Genomic DNA, 19,785 nt, shown 5'->3' with positions numbered 1-19,785 from the left:
TCTTTTTTTTCCTTTTTTCCTCTCCTCTCCTCTCCTCCTCTCGTCCTTCCCTTCTTCCTCTCCTCTCCTTGCAGGACAGTGCTCTTCTCTCTGACGTCGGTAGTGGTTCTGGTCATCAGTACTGACTGGATCAGCTGGGACCACCTGAACCGAGGCTTCCTGCCCAGCGACGAGGTCTCCAGGGCCTTTCTGGCCTCCTTCGTCTTGGTCTTCGACCTTCTCATTGTCATGCAGGTAGACCGCTCCCCTGAGGCCAATTAAAAAAAGGGAGCTGGGAGGTTTCTTGGCTTACTTCGCTACCCATCTTGCCAGTTCCTGTCCCTCCCCCCTCCCTCCCTCCCTCCCTCCCCTCCTATTCATCAATGGGGCACTGCGGCACAGAGCAGCGAGAGGGGTGTTTGATCACTCTCAGTTGGCATGGATACAAAAGCATGCACACACACACACACATATACATACACCCACAAATACATAGATAAACACAAACTCTTGTTTACTCTTTTACATCTCCTCTCTTTAAGTCCCTCCATCCCTCTTTCCCAGGACTCAGCCATGAACTCACCCTTTCCTCCCCGACTCCCCTGTGAGCCAAGTTTATTTTCTTTAATGATGACTCACAAGATTGGACTTTTTCCTCACTTTCTCTTTCCACCCTTTTTTTGTTCCCAACCCGATGTCCTCTCTCCCACAGGAGTGTACATCAATAAAGCCTGTGTCAGTGGCTCATGAATAAGCAAATGTGTTTGTCTGGGGGGAAAAAAAACACATATCTGTATTGAAGAGAAAGAGAGTGAGAGAAGGCCTTATTTTTATTTTATTTTTCTTAACGCCTCTAGCCAGGAGCCAGTATGTGGCTTGACTGTGAGCCTAATTCAACACGGCCTCTCCAAATACTTAATGAACGTATTTCACGAGGCCTTGTTGGTGGGTATTAGAGGACACGCTGCAAGACTAATATTTGGTATCTCCTAAATATACGTGTCTACTCTGTGGATTATGCTTATTACCAAGAGGCTGCATGGGAGAACATCTTCCAGTGTTACAAATACACCGCTCCACAGAAACCTGGCAAGGACACCACTGTAATTACCATGGTAATGCGTATTAGAACTGGAGTTGGAACTAAAAGTGATTTCTAGACTTATTTATTGAAACAATTCACTGTTTTGAGGAGGGTTTCTGGCTGCTCCGGCCAGTAATTACTTCACACTGTGGTGTTTTTCTCATTCATTCACCCAATGATTGTGATTATGCAGATACAGAGAAACGGCTCAGTCTACAGTATGCAAGCGTTTCCTCACAGAAATGCTGGTGTCTTGCTGAGGCCAGCTTTCCCAGCCTTCTGAAAAAGCCACTGATCTGATGTGACGTGACGAACACGTTCCCTATTTTGACATCTCCGCTTGACTCCCCGAGACATCTGGTCCGGCGACTCCCTCTCCCTCTGACTTGGCGGTATATCGCTCTCCACTCGCATGGATTTGTTTACGACGGGCCCTTCTCATTTTCTGCACAGTGTACAGCAAGCACTTCTACTACAGTTATTTATGAGTCAAGTTAGCCTGCGCTGCTACGCGGCACATGCGCTGGTCTGCCGTCGCTACGTTCCACCAGTCGATAAAAATTCATCCGTAAATTTAGCCCTCCCTACAGCTTCATTCGCCTCCATCTCAGAGCACAGGGGTGCCATAGTTAATCTCTCACCTCCATGAGAAAAGATGCTTGTTGTTGTTCTCAAACTAATTAATACTCCAATTAATGACCTGTCTGGATATGCCTCCAAGCTGGGTTTTACTATTTCGACAGTTTTGTGTATGAACTGTTTTTTCTGCATTTCCCAGCTGAATGTCAGATTTCTACGTCCTTTGCATATGAATATACATTTACATTTGTGGATGATATGCCAATACACACTGCCAGTATACTCTTCCTAAATGTTTTAGCAGAGACTCATTATTTGGTGGGAGGGAGGTGCATGGCTTAAATGCCATGCCTGTTAGTGCTATAGCAACAGATACTGCAGATATGGAAGAGGAGTGGAGGACTTAATTAATATCCAGGGGGCCATCACCAAGCTGTTATGCTGCTCACAGATAGTGGCACAGGAGACTCCAGATCACACGAGGATACAGCGAATGTAGACGTGCGGTAGTGTGATGCAGCAAGCTCCGTGCAAATAACGGGAACCGAGGGGAAATGGAGCTAATCAGAAAAGAAAAATGTTGAAATTACGTTTACCATGTGTTTTTTTCTTGTAATAGACGATAAAAGCTCATTTGCAAGATGATTAAGTCAGCTCAGTAGAAAGAAACGTTTTTAAACATTTTAATTTTCTTTGCCATCAGTCTTTGTGTGATTTTATTTTATTTTTTATTAGTTTCATCTGTGCCATTTTAATAACACATTTTCATAATGCAAAGTCACTAAATACAGTTATACTCTGAGATTTTAAGAGTATATATAAAAAATATATGTATTGCACTTTTAACAGTAGCAGATTAGTCACTATAAAATAAAGCCTATCGTAATACAATTATGGCATTTATTTTCAATAATAAACTTTTTTTAATTGAAGGAACTATTTCCAACATCAGATGGTACAGAGTCATTTACAGGCCCCAGAGGACTTGCAAGGCAGTATTTTGGGAAAGAATGTAAGATGGTACATTTTTCATTTGCTTAACACACACTAAGTGAAGCACACGTTTCTACATTTCATCACTGTCCAGTGAAAAACACATATATTCAAATTTGGTGATTTTTCATATGAACTGTTCCTCTATTCATTGAAAAAGTTATTGACATTATTGTTTAGGAAATACATAGTTTTCACAGGACCCACATTTTGAGAAAGATATGCTCTCTAAATTTTCTTGCCATCTGTAAAAAAAAAAAAAACCTTTCATGTGATTTTAATTTCTTTCTTTTTTTTGGATACCTTATCAAGAGTAGTGACTGCCACCACATATAACCACATACTAGCACAAAGAGCCACGTGACACCACAGGGCATGGGCAGCCTCTACGTGTCAGTTTGGTTGACCTCTTGATGTGTTTTGACAAGTTCAAATCCCAGTGCACATTAGTACATTACACAAACCTGTAAACACAAAGTAATATCAGCTAATATGAGAAAGTTCAGTGTTCAACACCCAATAAAGCACGATACATGGCTGACATTTGTCAAGCCAATGTGGTTATTTAAATCTGAAACTGAGGCTACATGAGCACAGTCGTAAGATAAGCTTATATGCCAGGCTGTGTGTGTGTGTGTTTGTTTCAGGACTGGGAGTTCCCTCACTTCATGGGTGACCTGGATATGAATTTACCAGGAATGTCAACAACGCATGTCAAAGTCAAGCTTCCTGTCTGCAAGAGCATCTTTAAAGAGGAGTACCACATTCATATCACAGGTACGGGCGGACACGTGCACGGCCTGCTGCATACAAACAACGGCGTCATCTCATTGTTTCATTCAAGTATCTTTAGCATTACTAGTTAGTTTTTAACTTAAAGTCAACTAACACACATTTTCATAGACAAAGTAAAGTAAAAAGAAATCAAATGGTCCAAAAGCGAGACATACTCATACTTTGGCCTATTTCTCAAATGTTTTGTGAGAACCAAAAAATGCTTTCCCTGCTCTACTTTTCCCTTTTCCTCCGTAGGGGAAACAGTTTGATGGTTAAACCACAGCAACCATTTACAATAATGTGTAGCTGATGTGGCACACAGGTGGCTCCGCCGCTGCAACTGCGTTTTTTCCTGTTCCTCGTGTTCCTCCCCGCCCTGCGAGACTCATCTCTCATCTCCGTGTCTTAATGTTCTCGGAGAGCGAGTGTATTTCCCATTCGGAACCGTCCTCCCGGTTTCTCCATTTTGTTCCGCTGCATGCACACGCAGACTCACAACCATAAAGAGAAGGCAAAACCAATGTTCCCGTGCTAAATGTTAAGCTGTCAAAACGCTCAGTGATTCGCGAAAGGTTGTTAACCCTAATGCATTGCATATCCATTAAGCATTATGGAAATTGCTCCGGTGCGACGTGATTGGTTTAACTAAAAGCTTATTAACAGCATATCTCAGGGGAAAGGAAGGGAAAGGTGTCACGTATGCCCGGGGAGACATCTGCCTGCTATCAGTCAACCTGGGTAGATGGCTGTCTCATGGTAATGTAGTGATCTCGTTAGAAGATACTGTTGAGGCAGTAGCACCTACAAATGGATCTGCCTTAATGCGTGAGCTCTATGCAAAGGGAGAGGGATTCATGATAAACGAAGGTGACAGCGTATCTATCTGTCTGACTCTGCTCTCTGGATCTTGTTTGGAGTAGGCTTGTGCTGTACATCAATCTGCCTGTCTGTGAAATTATCTGTACCGTGCATGTTTGTTTATTCTTTGCTTCGCTGTCAAAGATAGCCTTGTTTGTAATCTAACAGAAGTGTCGTGTCTCGTTACAGGCAAGTGGTTCAACTACGGGATCATCTTCCTTGTGCTGATTTTGGACCTTAACATGTGGAAGAACCAGATCTTCTACCAGCCCTACGAGTACGGTCAGTATGTCGGGCCCGGGGAGAAGATCTTTACAGTGGAGGAGCCGGAAACGCTCATCCTCTTCAACCGCAGCACTCTCACTTATGAGTGGCGCTCCACCAACATCAACCCGGACAGCAACCTAACCTACGTGGAGCGGGACATGTTCCTTCACAGCCGCTACACCGGGGCCAGCCTCTACGTCAAGTCCCTGGCCTTCGTCCCGAGCCTGGCGGCGTTCGTCCTCTTCGGGTTCTTCGTTTGGTTGTTCGGGCGATTTCAGGACAGCGAGACATTCCCGGAAAACCAAGACAAGACGTACGAGAGGATAAAGAGGAAGTCGCCGTCGGAGTACAGCAAGGAGATGGGTGTGACGCCGGAGGAGGTGCACATGACCATGAGCGACAGTCTGAAACGAGCGGGAACGCCCATGCTTCTCTCGGTGGACGGGCCGCACTTCGGAGCGACGCCCTCCACGCACTCGACTATTTCCATGGAGACCCAAGAGACGCACCCGAGCATCGTGATTGACAGCGCAGAGCAGGAGGAACCAGCCGTCTCCTTTGATGTCCATAAGCTCTCTCCGTGACCTCGTGAGCTCCTGAAACTTTGAACTACATAACTGTGGGCAGGTTGAAAAGGAGAGCTCAAGATCTTACAGCGTCGCTTTTCTTCGGATAAAGACGAAGCTGCGAGAGAAGTTGACCGTAACTGTTGGTGAGATTCAGGAGAGAGACAAAGTGATGATTGCAGTTGCATTTGTTTGAATATATTTTTGAAAAAAACCACTCTTTTTAAAAAGCCTCTAAAACGGCACCAATTCTTATAACAAACCTCTTTTAAAACAGAATGCAAACTTTTAATTGACACGGTGCTCACTCGGATTTTGCATTTTCATAATTCAATTTTGTCACGGGAAACTATTTGGTGCCTATATGAGAGGAGTATTTCTACAGTCTTGACAAGTGGATTTTATTGTATCACTGCTACACTAGTGCCTTGATATGTAATATCTTCAGATACAGATCGAAACATTCAGTATATAATACTATAACCAACAAAATGGAAGATGTCCTAGTTCCAGTCTACTATAGCAATGTCTTATATTTGCTTTCATGGCATACAGACAATTGTTACTTCATTTGATCCTAAGACTTTATCATTTTAATTTATTCTCGTGTGACGTCACTCTTACTCTCACTTCTTGTTGAAATGACATCATTGTGCGTTGATGACTTATTCGTAGGCCATCGCTTTGATATTAGTTGCAGAGATAATAAATGCAATCAGCTAAGATCAAATAGTTAACCAATAAGCCACCTCATCATTGCTTATGTGGCTGCTGCACCTGGACTGCATACCAACAGAGTCAGAAAGGTGGTTTTTGCCCTTGGTATAAACATGCCATTGAAGTGCAAAGGGAGGCTTCTGCTCCAAAGCTCAGGGCTTCTTTATGTCTAGATAAACCTTAAAAGTCTTAGAAATAGTTTCGCAGTCCTGGTGAATGCATGAAAAATTATTTATTTGAAGCATTTTCCTCGTGTAAAAAAAAAAAATCCCTGATGTTTAAATGCAACTGAAACCTGCAGCATTTATCTTTACACTGGCTTTGAAAGTGTTCACTGCCAAAGTCTCTTTAAAATACATAAACAGTATTTGGAACTTTAGGTCCAAAACAGAATGCTCTTTGTGAAGTTGCTGTGAAGTGCAAAATACTAACTCAATTATTACTACTACTATTATTACTAACTATACTGCTTTGTAAAAGTTCGGCACATTTAATGAAGTACTTTGCATAGAAATTGGACCAACGATACCAAATATTACAGTTTTTTTGAATAAGTATTGCTGCATAAGATGTTATGCAAATTTAAAAGAGATATATTCATGAACGACAGAGTGGAATGATATTAAGTGTTCTTGCATCACTCTGCATTATAATGGACTGTAATGTACTATAATTTCCTGGAAAATGATTTCCCCCAAAAAGTATCAAAAATAAGCACATCTTTTGCTCCATAACAACCTAACTGTGAGTTTGTTCAACATTGTTATAAGTACATGTAGCCGGGGGGGGGTGCCACCAGAATATTTACAGACTTCTGCAGTGTTCAATTATAATCAATGAATACATTTGACGAGAAGGCAATTTCAAATCATTTCATTCAATTTGCTGGCATCTATATATTTATATACTAAAGTAAAATGATAGTGATTAAAAGATCATCAACATTTGCCAGTTAATGTTTTTTTTAATTCTGTCTTTAAATTATACATTTAATTATGTAATCACAAAATGTATTTTAAAAAAAAATGTATTTTTTTATATTCCATTTACTCATATTCCGGTCTATCATAATGTTTCTCACAATCCGCCTGCTGCTTTAACATTTCAAGTTTTCATTTCAGAATTGCATTTGAATTGAATATTTCTCTTTAGAGCTTAAAGATGTGTGAACACGTCTTCAAGTTGAATCCCAAGCTAGACAGAGCTCCGTCTGCTGCTGCTGCTGCTGCTGTGGGTTTGGATTCTGTTTAATTTTTAGGTGGTACTCTGCTCACATGTTTTTGAGTAGTTTATTAATACACCATTTAAATGTTCCTCTAATTCATTTATTATTAATAGATAGTTTTTATGCATTCATTTATTACTTGATTTTATACATACAAAGCTGTAAAACTTCATAATTATTCTGGTGGTACACTCCGGACTCCCCGTGTGTGTATGTGTATGTGTGTGTGTGTGTGTGTGTGTGTGTGTGCGTGTGTACATTGTGAAAGCAGAGGTGTCTGTTTGTGTCTGTAAAGGATGTTTTATATTTAATAGTGCATGTTGAGTGTGTGAATGTGTGCGTGTGTGCACTGGAGGCTGGCGACGTGCATAGATGTACCGCTACACTTGTCTTTGACAAAGGCCATTCTGTGAACAGGTCAATTTATTTAGCATAATTGTTTCAGTCATTTTCCTTTTATACATTACAGCTCTATGAGGACGTTAAATTTCAGTGTCTCACCAAAGGGCAGAACATCTCTGGACTTGAGGAGGGTCTAATCTGTTTGTGATGTAATGTGTTCAGGTTAAAAGTGAGGGTTTCCTCTTTTGTTGTTCATTCTGTTTTCATTGAATTGCGTTGCAAAACGGACACTTCCTTCAGTTCCTTAAGTGTGTTTGTTCTTTCGGTGTTTGCTCAGTGTGCTGTATGTCTGTTGAACCTTGTGTTACCAATAAATCAAGACATTTGTTATCTCTATTTTCTTCTGACCACTTTGTGAGATTCAGCAGATATCAGAGTGAGTTGCTGATCTGTTTAGCGAGAAAAGTTCTAAAGTTTAAAATGTTTCTCTATGCTTTGAAAAGAACAGGTCAAGCTTCTTGCAGCTGCTGACCCAATTAATACGGGCGATATGAGAAATAATGATACTGTCTTCACAAGGACACTTGAATATGTCGCCGGCGTACACATGACACCAGGCTCAGATTAGTGTGAGCCCTGCTCTGGGCCTGTCTGCCGTTTGATTCACGCCAGGGGGAAACAATTTGAATTTGTTATGTGTCTTTTCTTTCTCTGACAGGATTCGCTTACAGGACATGTATTCGTGTAAATGAGTTATAGATCAGATTGAAAGTGTCTGAGGGAGGAAAAGTGAACAGAATTAGTTTAAGGCAGTGGCTCTCAAACCAGGGTTGGGAACTCTCCAAGGCGTTGTTGAAAGAATCTAAGGCGCTGTGAGATAATTAATAAGATAAAACATTAGGAAGAAAAAACGTTCTGCTACAGAAATTACTATTATTGTTGTTATTTCTAAGGTACTTCAAATATTTTACGATGTTAGCCACGCTAAAAGCATGCCTCTGAGCATAGAATAGTCCGTCTGACGGTTAGTATTCCAACGAATATTATTATTTCGTAAAGATATTCACATTACCGAAAGGACGAATCTTAATGTTGTTGTTGATCCCCTGACTTTTACTCCAGCGCCACCTTGAGATTTATATTTGTAATTTTGCATGAGGCATAAAAAAATCATTGAGCTTTGTTTTGCTATTTGGAAGTTTGTGGACTGCCTTTACATAAATTAGTTAGCTTAACCACTGTCAATTTCAAATGCAAGGGGTTGCACAACGAAATGTAGGTGTAGTCCCTTTATGCTCCACAAGAAAAAGATAGTTGTGTATTCCCATGCTTCATGGGTGAAACTTGCACAATCCCACCCAGGCCCAACCATCCAACGATGCTAACGAGCCTCAGTTGTACTTTGTATTCAGTGCTAATTAGCAAGTTATAGCAAACTAACATGCAAAACTATGTGTTGGAAAACATCAAACCTGCTAAGCTAAAGCATGTTAGCCTTGACAATGTGACACATTAGCATGCTGTAGTTAGCATTTAGCTTAAAGCACCACTGTGCTCTGCAGCGGGTCATCATCAGTAAACGTATCCTCTGAAGTGCAGTTGTTTTTCTGGGAAAATATATTTCATTGTCGGATAGTATTTACTGTTTGACTGAGGCCTCTTCCAAGTCTTCCGTTGGGCTGAGGGATGAGATATTGATTTTTGGAGGAGCATGCAATAATTGAGAGAACACATCAGAAACGATTTTCAAACATGTTTGTGGGGTGTTGAGGCCTTATGCCCATGTTGTGTTAACAGCGAATTGACTTCCTCCTCAATGCAGTGAATGCATTTACTTGTCGGGAGCATTGGTGATTGACTGCATTTGGCTTTTAATCACAATAAGCTTCTTTTTTTTCAGGTCTTTCTGGAGGCATTTTTGAAACATTTCACATTATTTACAAGTTGTTGCTCTGTTGACATGTCTTCTAGGACCAAATCAAAAAAAAAGACACAAGAACTAGGTTTGAAAAATTCAACTGCTCTACAGCTAAATATAAACCGGAAAAGTCCCCCAGAGGAGGCGAGCCACAGCTACAGATCAACTGCAATCTCCTCTACTGTCTTTGAGCTATCCTCCAATTAGATCAGTGCATCATGTCCTGGCATGGCCCATCACTCTGTGCTGACAGCTCCGTGACTCTGGGAGACCCTGTGAAATGTATCAGTGCAGTCAGTCCCAGCCAGCTAGCAGGTTTCCCCCTCAGTCCTTTCACTGAGCCCAAGATGGTTTCTGTCTCCAGTGGCCGCAAGGGAAACAGAATTCCTCTCTAATTTCTTCTGCAGGTTTCTGATAACTTACAGAGGAACGCGTTGCTCGGATATATTTCTCAACATATCCAACAACTCACTTGGAGGACTGAATCCCCCGACACGGGTTTGTGATAATGATGTCTGCCTTAATATTCTTCTATGAGGGAAAGGGGATTTGGTTTTATTCTAATTGTTCTTCAGTCAAATCAAGTGGAGAATATAGTGATGACTGTTGCAGTGCTGAAATACTTTGTAGCAGCCAGTGATAGAATCCACCGTTGAAGAATCCAGCTACTTTTGCTGTTAAATCCTGTATTTATTTCTTTTGAACTGGAGTTTTTTTGTGTCATACCGTTGGAATGGGCTACCCCACAAGCCACACAATAAAAGAGAGGGTGTCAGACTCATAAAATGTCTAGGACTCCCAAAATCTAACAGACATATGCTGTGCAATTGCGAAAGATATCCAATAGTATTCAACAGTTTTTTGTGAGCATTTAAGTTCATTCTTTACTTTGGAAACCTCGATGTAGGACTCTGAAATAACACAACAAAACAAACACATTTCAGCGAGGTGAAATAATTTGGACAATGAAGGGAAAAAAAACAAAATGTAGTTTGAAATATCATAATACAACAATATAATATAATAATACAACACAAGGCTAACTCACTCCCTTTTGATCTGTATCTCAGTCTCCCTCAGGAAACCACGTATTTTTCATTTTTATGTGCATTGTAAAAATAATCTAACAGTGGTTAATTTCATAACTTCAGATTCCTCCAGTAATAAATAATCTTAATAATCATATTTTATATTCTAATAAATCTCTCTCTCTCCAAGTATGATCGGGTCGGAGTATACTGCAACAATACTGCCCGTTTGAGAGTTAGTAATTGGCACTAAACACAAATTTCATCTGAGGCTGATGGGAAGGTCATTCATTTTGCAGGTATTCTTTTCTTGATGGTGCTAAATGAAAAGGCACTGGGTCAAGTTATTACAATTCATCCTGAGGGGACCATAAATAGTTGTTGTGGTATCACACCGAATAACAAACATACTGTATATCAGCCTCGCGGTGGCCCTACGGGAAAAGTCAGGGGATCAACAAAGTCACGAGGATTCATCATCTGGGAACCACGAATGTCCCATCAGGGTTAAATGGCAATCCGTCACATCAGTCACATAGCTGACGAAACGTATGCTGTTCATCAATACCCAGTTTCCAGATGTAATATCAGCATACAGCGCCAGCTGCAGAACAGTTTGACTTGTCGTTCTTTTAATTTGGAGAGGACTAATGAAAACATTTGCCAAATTTACAGATTACAGAAATGTAAGCAGAGAGAACCAGTGCTTATTTTGAATCCTGCTTATTTTGGCTACAGTTAAATCTGGAAAACAAAGCCATATAGGCACCGTGGGACTGTGGAGCATTTGTACTTGTCTGCATGTTTGCTTTCGTGCAGACAAACACGGTCGATTCAAAGTGACTTCCCTTACTGTTCTGGCTGAGGCTCTATATGTTTGTGCATTCAAGTCAATCCTGCACATTTCGGGAAACTGTGACGAACAAACAGAAAGCTCAGAGTTTACACTGTGATATGAGGCAAATATTCTACAAGTAAATACTTGTTCATGTCATTTCCCTATACTTACTGCATAGGTGATGATTGCCAAGAGATTGCACGATCCTTTTCTCTCCGTCTTTCAGAGATCTCTTTAACGGCACAGTGAATTTTACAGACCAATTAGAGCCATTTGAAGAATGGAAGATCTCTGAAAACATAATGAAAGAAACTGTCATAAAGCACACTACTATCGCATGCAAATGCATTTAAACTCTCCACTAAATTAAAACTGACTTTTCTCTGTTGCCCTTCTTTGCCAGCCACAATCACAGTGATATGTGTGGTCATTAACGGTGAATATAGGACAGGCAGTGAAGTGGACTCCCTGTGGGTCCCGGCATCTGTTGCAGAGGGGTTCAGCACTGCCATGGAAAATTGGACATTTAGGAGCCAGCTGGAGGACCAGTGTGCCCTGCTGTGCCACCACTACTCAGGTGCCCACTGGCTCCATGCCACCACCAGCTAGAAGCCACTGGACCAAAGCAGGCCAGATGGTGCCCTTGCCAACCTAGGAGCAGCCGCTGCGAACTGCCCACTGCCCACTGCCCACTGCCCATGTCCCCTGCCCTATCATTCAACTCAGGGATGAGCTTAGAGTCAGGATAACCTGAGGTAGAAAGTTTTTTTTGGGGGGGAAGGGGGTGGGCAGAAAAAGTTCAACTGAGCGGGGAGTGTGCTTGAATAAAAACGGGCCCTGTTACGTTGCCTGTTTGTTAATGTAAGCAGCTGCAAGGCAGAGTCGGAGAATCAGTTGGTATGGGAGAGGATGCTCCGCGGGGAAATAAAGCCATCTCAAGGCTGAACTCATTTGTCCGCAGCTGTGATCTGATAGATAATTATATTAGGAGCTTTAAGTGCTCTTCTGCGATACAAGTATTACTAGCATCTCCAGAGGCACAGGACAAAGTAGGGAGGAGAGGAATCCATGCAATGGTCCTTTCTCTGCCTCCAAAGATGCGTTTGTTGAGGTGTATTCAACACAAGGGGCCTAATTTAAAATCTTGTAACAACACTATTAGTATTGGATCTATGAAAGCCACAAATTTGATTTTACTTATTTAATTTACAGAATCAATCGAACCGAAGTTAGTGTTTTACGGTGGAAGGCAAGATCACAGCAGTATTGATTTAAACAAAACACTATTAATCTAGTGTGAGATTACCGCGGGTACAGCACTGTGACCAAAACAGTGACTAGTTTCTTATACATACTGTACAAAGAGTCAAGCCACAAACGCTACACATACCCTGCAGTTTTACTCCTTGATGAATAGAACATAACAATGTTAGGTGGACTGCTGATTGTATATTTATTAACATTTAAGATCCTCTCAACAAACTATTACACCTCTGTAATTGAATGAGCGAACTGCTATCGGTACATCTATGGAGTGCTGTTTTTAAATTGAAAGGAAACACAAATATATAATAAATTAATTCACGTATTATACAACATAAATGAACAAAATTAATATGGTGCTGCTGGCAAAATATTCTCATCTCAAGGGCTTGACTTGAGGTAAGAATTCTTTGTATATTGTCTTTTGTAAGGTCAATAATGAACTTTGAAACTATGTTGCCTTTTACAGAGACTTTGGCTTTGATCATGCAAAATATATTTGTTTCGTAAACTATGTATTGAACTTTAAAATAAGACATTATTTAGAACTTACCCTTTATAACGCACGCCTTAAAGTAGAACTCTGAACCTGATAAAAAACAGAATTCAAGATCACACAACCAAATATTCATATATCCAGTGCTGATACACTTAAACTGTATTAATTGATTTAACTTGATCATTTTGGAGGATGTAGTTTGTGGTGCTTGTTATTTAGCCATCCCTCATTGATATAAATGAAGTGGACAAAATAATAGAAACATGAACATTATAATCTTCATAAAGGTAGGATTTATTGCAGGACTGTTATATTACACTGCATCTGTTTTAGCTAGGTGTACCTAATAAACTGGCAACCGAATGTTGTCTTCGAAACACAATGAATACACACTCGTACATGAGCCACAGACAAGAATTAAATGTAAATGGAAATACTTTATTTCACTATTACACAATAACAAGCTTGGAAAGAAAAAAATTACAAAAAAGGAGAAATGGAACAAAATGCTACAAAGCACCACATAATATAGACAACTCATAAATGTGGCAACGGAAGCTTAAGCTAACTGCTTTTACTCTATCTAGGGTATCATCATCACTGAGAATTTAGAAATCAGCAAAAATGTTTGGACATCAAGCACAGTCATGCCAGTAATAGTAATATCTTACAGATTTATGTAGCGATGATGCAGAGTGGGGAACAGTGATCCTTAAAGGTTCACTCTAAAGTGGAGAGACAGAACAAAGAGAGTGGGTTTGAGGAAACTGTAGTCCATCATCTGTTTGGTATGATAAAGGTCTGCTTTTGGTATAAAGAGGAGTCGAGGGGGCAGACGTGGGTCACAGAGTATTCACAAAAACTGAGGTATGGGGTTTACAATGTAGAGCACACAATAAGAGCTAGAAATCATCAGAAAGGACCTGAAGGTTACATTTGTACAATTGTCTGTATTTGACAATGTGACATTGTATAAATTATACTGATTCGTAACCCCCACCCATCTGGTTCAGCAGGCTAAATCAAATCCTAACAATGCAAACACTATCTGACCTACGCCTGTGAGGACAGTGAGGAGACATAAGGGTGGTGTTACTTTGTTTGTACATGGAGAACACTGTACAGGTGCCTTCAGATCTTCCGGGACTAAAGGCACATGGGGTCCACTGAGCAACAGATGTGTCCATTCTGCAAGTGAGAGGAGAGAGAAGGCAAAGAAACATATTAATGGATCATCGTCACACTTTGACCACATCAAAAGTCTTTGTGGATCTCAACGGTAAATATTTTCAGGTGGCGGCGGTGCTGCAGCATACAGATTCAGTTTGGCATTTAAGATTCCTCTGGATGTCATTTTGGCACCAACTGATCCGAGGCAGAGTTATTCTACTGAGAGTAGAAAAGTGAGCGGTCTCAGAGTCATTTCGCTTCAAACTAGGGGGACAGATAAACTCCCTTCATCGTTAAAGGTTTGCAGGCACAGCACTGTATGTGCTAAATCACCAAACTGACCAAATCAGAGTGCTCTGAAACTGACTGTACCTGTCCAAAAATAATAAATCCACCCTCGTATATTTGAATTTAATGCAAGTCTTTGACATTTTTTGAAAGATAGCATATATTTAATGGCTGTTAGCATTTTTGAAAGATGTAGACATCATCGTCAGGCAGGCAGAGAGAAAATATTCCATCCTAGAAACTCAGACAACGGAGTCAGTCTTTGTGGATTAGTCCTGAAGCCGAGGCAAACAATTTATGCTCACAATTGTTAATGAAGAGTATATTCGGCTGCATAGTTTATTTTTCCAGTGATTGTTCTGTGCCACAAGTCTGAAAACAAAAACTTGTGGAGAGAAGCTTTCTCTGCCCGATTTAGTCCAACCAATTATGCGAGTTTGTCTCAGTTTTCTCGATAGAATATCTGAGGCTCTGTACACATTGCTGGTTTGTGCTGTAGCCGAGTCAGACGTCAAGTTATAAGGGGCTGTCTTTGTCCGAGGTTTCAGTTCATTTTGATTAAAGGAATAGTTCGTAGTACATGTTGGGAAATACACTTACTACTTTAGACGATTGGCTAGAGAGTCAATGTTGGACAGAGCCAGGCTAGTCCAGTATTTATGCTAAGCTAAACTAATTGGCTGCTAGCTGCTGCTTAATATATAGCAGACAAAGAAAGTGAATACTTGCTCCCTAATAATATCAAACTCAGACTTTTGAAAGCAAACATCTCATTTGTTATACTCGCTGCTCTTTATTGGGCTTTCGAACAAAAAAAAAGCACATTCTTGGAGTATGAATATTGTATTTTCTCTCTAGCCAATCACTATCACATGGAACTATGAGGTCTACACAATAGATTGAGAGTTACTCATTTCATTAACCTCCTTTGTTTATTTGTGCTTTTTTCCGTTACTGTTCTTTAAAATTTGGTGAGATGTGTGTTTCCACCTGCAAACGCTTTGTGTGCGGATCAGATTCAGCACACAGACAGCTGAATCAACATATACAGACATGTTTACCACCATGTGTAGTAAATACAGTCATGAGGTGTCAAAGATGCACAAACTGCCTCCCCAACGCAAAGTCTGGACTACAGTGTACAAAACACAGAGGGTTCTCAATTTCCAAACCATTTTTCTTTGGTGTCTTGTCTCACACCGAACTGTAATTTGCTGTTTCGAGGCTGCCAGCGGGGGGGGCTTGGTGCCTTACCTTGCACTGGCACAGGGTGCACTCTGTGCCGTGTTTAATCCAGGAGGAGCCGCTGAAGCGTGAGATGTTGTGCTCGTCCGTGCACGTCTTGGTGATGTCGTTGCGGATGGTGTCGGCCTGGCAGGGGTCGGTGACACAGCGGGGACAGCACTCGCCCTCAGGCACCACGGTAAACTCGCAGTCCACGGGCGGGCATGGCAGAGGCCAGCAGTCCACCTGCCCCTGCTGAAGAGGCGGGAGGGAGACAATTTGAGAAAGATAGACAGACGGAAGAAAAAGAGAGACAGTTCGAAATAATAAAATCGCATTTTCCAGCCCAAAACAGGTTATTCATGCAAATACACATATTTCTCCTGACGCTGTATATTTGCATGCCAGAGGGAGCGTCTCCACTTAATAATGAAAAAAAAGGTTGTTAAGGTACCTAGAAAATATAGATGAGCAGAGCAATCCTCCAACACAGTCAGCAGGTTTTTCTCTTCAGACAGTAGAAGTAAATGTTCCAGCTTTCCTCTCTCATTGTTGTTCCCATATTAAATCTCACAGCAAACTTTCAGCACTGAGAGCTTTATTGGATTCCTCCCGCTGCCATTTTCTATTGGCCTGAGAAAACAGGTCATATATACTGTATATACAGTATGTGACTTTACACATCCTAACTACTGTACGCTATATCATTCTGGCTTGACCCACTTCTGCTTACGCTGCTATCAATGAGCCTTCCTGCTTCACATCTACTCTGGAAATGAAATATGGGCTCAGACTATATATGTTTAAGCGCAGACGCAGACATAAAAAGCATACGCACATTAAGTTACATGAGGCTTGATGCAAGTGTCCCACTGGGGATATTTAATATCACTGAAAATCGTCTGGCTCAGCATTTTTGAAATGTTGTAGTAAATTAGGCCGGCTATAAAGCAAAGGCTCACGCAGCGCTAATGCCCACTCCCTGCCTCTGTGTGGTGTGTAAACATTTGAAGTGGGAAATCCCCCCGAGTGGCACTCTTTGCTCGTAGCCAGGGGGAGGGATTGAATGTAGCCTCAGGTATCTGTCCCACGCTGCGAAAAGGGACATTATCATCTTTATGCAGATGTGGCCTAAGATCACAAAGGAGGAAGAGATTTGCTATACAATCAGCTTTTATTTTCCTTTCACAGAGAGCGGTGCGTCATGGAAGCTTGATCAACCTAAAACTGAAGCTGTTCTTTAATCTCTTTGGGATATTTCAAAAGGATCTTATTTCAATCTGGCTTTTGCATTCAGTGGTCATAGTATCTGTTGTTTAATCTCTTTGCTTTTACTTAGACAGATGTAAGGATTCCCTATGTTCCTCCAGAAGATTAAAACTAGTCATATTATATTTATATTTGCCTGGGAATCAGTCGGCATGTAATCACGCTGTCTTTCTTTCATCTGCCTCGACCTAAAGTGCAACCTATGGCGAAAGGAATTTGCTTCTTTGATCTACTGGTGATTTAACAAGATAGCACATCACAAGGGGCCCATGTGTGCACATTCTCCAAAGGCCATATTCTTGATTTCCAATGATTCCACGGGTAGCGGAGAAGGTCTTGGTCTTGGGAGAATGATTTGCCCATCTGGCTGCTGTCACTGTGTATTTTAAGGCCCCTGCTGAGCCTGGACAGCCATGGCTCTGCTAAGTGTGGCAGCATTCAAGGTTCATTTCATGTCCCTGTCACGCTACCGGAGCCCCGGTACGGTATCGCGCAGCAGCCTTTCTCCTTCAAATGCTGCTCTTTATACTGCATGGCTGGTGGTCTTTTGCTTTGCATATCTGTTCCTGTGCATCTTTAATCGAGTGTGTTCTAAGCCTGACTGTGTGTATGCGTGGATGTATGGAAGCACGAGCATGTGTTATCGCTGTGACAGGGGTGCCTGCATTCTCAAACACGGACTGCATGTGTGCGGACATGGTGAATACCATGTACTTACTCGTGTTTGTATACTGCATGTGTGCGGACATGGTGAATACCATGTACTTACTCGTGTTTGTATACTGCATGTGTGTGGACATGGTGAATACCATGTACTTACTCGTGTTTGTATACTGCATGTGCGCGCGTGCTCTGCTGCTGGGACCGGCGCGCCCGCATTCTCAAATGTGTTTGTGTCTGTTTGTGTCAACATATATAAGTGCCGACAGTGTGCACAGCCTCAGCGAGAGTGAAGCCGAGCGAGCCCATTTTCAGCCGACTGTGCTTCCCCGCTGCCTCTCCGCTGAGCAGTGATTTTCAAGCGCCTATATAATGGCTCGCTGTAAGAAATCTAAAAAGCAACCCTCGGGTCCGGGCATCAGGGCAGCATTTTAATGGCAGGGGGGGGGGGGAAGAATGGCATTAGTGTTGCTTCTCAGACCATAAATCTGTGGTAGAATAGAGCCAACTTATATCCTCTATGGCTGATCTTTAGTAGCAACAAAAGGGGAGAAATAGGGAGGAAAAGGAGCAAAGTGCTTGTCTGAGATCCACAGTGAGGATGATTTGTGAGTCGCTCAACAGAAGGAGTGACACAAGTGTGGGTGTGTGGTACAGCCGAGTGTGGTCGTGGCAAGACAGTGTGTTAGAATGTAAAGGATGACATTTGCATTTCATATGCATAATGGCTATGTGTGGTGAGAGAGAGAGAGGCATCACAGGTAGAAGGATTTACTGTTTCTGTCAGGCTCACTGGGAAACACTTGTGTAAACCTTGGAAAAGGTCGACGCAGCAGAAGACCACGAAGAGAATAGTGCATATGTCTCGCTGTGAAAGATTTATACGGTGAACGCAATGTTATTTTGTTTTATATGAGAAATAGGATTGCATGTAGAGGACAGTCGACACAACACAAAAACACACATGCTGCAAATACTCATCAATCAACACACACAGAGACGATACACAGTGTTACACCTCCCACTCTCCAGGCACACACATTTTCTCCTGTTCTCTCAACCTTGGAAGAGTCCTTCAATGAAGATGTATACTTCCATCACAGCAGACAACCGTCCTTTGAGTTCTTTAAAATCTCAGTAATCACTTACTCCGTTTCCTCTGCCACGAGTTGTAAAAGCAATCTTCATTTTCTCCTCTCGGCAACCTTCCTATTCACCTCTTAATCACTCCATAGCTCTCCCCGCAAAACTTCTCTCTTTGACTTTCTTTACATAGCGACTCTATAATTTGCGAGCATTTCCATGGAGACTGGAGTATTTGTTGTCTGTTGTGTTGGCACTGTGTCGCAGAGATGAATGCTTATGGTGTTTTTCTTGCTGTCACCGCAAATTGCTCTTGATAAAAGCATCGACTGGATTCATGCGTCGTAAGCTTTATAAACATGTGGGGGCTTATTTATCCAGCCCTACTTACCAGGCACTGGCACTGCTGGCAGTTCTCCACCCATGTGTCCCCGCTGCCGTAGGTGAGCAGGCCGTTCTGGTGCAGACACTGGCTGCTCAGTCGAGGGTCGCACTCGGGGCAGCAGAACAGGTCGGCGTTGGGGTTGTCGCAGTCGCAAACCATCCTGCGGCACATCACCTGGCCGGCCTGGGGCGGGGGAGCACAAACCCATATATCACGTGAACACACACGTACCGTGCATGCAAAGACAAGGCCATTTGTCTGATGGGATCGTTAAACATGTATGTTGATCGTAAATATTGTAACAAAGGCTGTGTGCAGCCTGGCAACTGATTTGAAGCTCTGTTTTATGGCTTTTCAGTCTGAGGGGAAAGACACACAATTTAAATATTGTTTTATGAGCTCAGTGGTTCTTCAGGGGTTCCTGGTTATTAGTGTGGTGTTTGAAGAAGTGCTACTTGGCTGTCTAGTGATTTACGGTGCCTTCCACATACAGGGACGGCTCTGGGTCTGAACTCAACTCATTACCTTTGTCACATACTTCTCTCAGCTCACATCTGATGGTGCCACTTTAATGTGCAAACAATTAGTTGATACATTGTTTTTTTTCTGGCATTTTAAAGCCTTTATTAGATTATTGACAGAAGAGAGATGGCAGCAAATGAGAGGAGAGAGAGAGAGAGAGAGCGACAACTCTATACCAGCAGGTTCTTCAATGTCCAAATATTATTTTGTGCAGTAGTTTTTCTATATTTAGGATTCTGGACCACTTGCCC

The 19,785-nt window shown here is 41.8% G+C and overlaps 2 protein-coding genes across 5 annotated transcripts in view; one reads left to right on the top strand and one right to left on the bottom strand.

Annotated features, from left to right (window-relative positions):
* The window catches only part of tmem117 (transmembrane protein 117), a 42,734-nt gene extending 35,422 nt beyond the window's left edge, over positions 1-7,312 (top strand). For all 3 annotated transcript variants that reach the window (XM_031858380.1, XM_031858400.1, XM_031858390.1), the window contains 3 exons: positions 75-234; positions 3,283-3,412; positions 4,460-7,312. In XM_031858380.1, the coding sequence (XP_031714240.1) occupies positions 75-234; positions 3,283-3,412; positions 4,460-5,121 (952 nt within the window). In that variant the 3' untranslated portion in view covers positions 5,122-7,312. The remainder of the gene's footprint in view (positions 1-74; positions 235-3,282; positions 3,413-4,459) is intronic.
* A 6,038-nt stretch (positions 7,313-13,350) lies between these two features.
* The window catches only part of nell2a (neural EGFL like 2a), a 70,483-nt gene continuing 64,048 nt past the window's right edge, over positions 13,351-19,785 (bottom strand). Inside the window, exons 18-20 of one of the 2 annotated variants that reach the window (XM_031856799.1) lie at positions 19,068-19,195; positions 15,646-15,786; positions 13,351-14,121 (exon numbers count right to left, since the gene is read on the bottom strand). In XM_031856799.1, coding sequence (XP_031712659.1) covers positions 13,956-14,121; positions 15,646-15,786; positions 19,068-19,195 — 435 coding nt within the window. In that variant the 3' untranslated portion in view covers positions 13,351-13,955. Of the gene's footprint in view, positions 14,122-15,645; positions 15,871-19,018; positions 19,196-19,785 lie in introns of both variants that reach the window. The other variant, XM_031856790.1, reaches the window with a different exon arrangement.

The sequence above is a fragment of the Anarrhichthys ocellatus genome, unplaced genomic scaffold (genome assembly GCF_004355925.1).
Source record: "Anarrhichthys ocellatus isolate YVR2014 unplaced genomic scaffold, GSC_Weel_1.0 scaffold2, whole genome shotgun sequence".
Taxonomy (NCBI): domain Eukaryota; kingdom Metazoa; phylum Chordata; class Actinopteri; order Perciformes; family Anarhichadidae; genus Anarrhichthys; species Anarrhichthys ocellatus.
The sequence above is the reverse complement of the archived record's forward strand: the minus strand, read 5'-3'. Positions and strand labels throughout refer to the sequence as shown.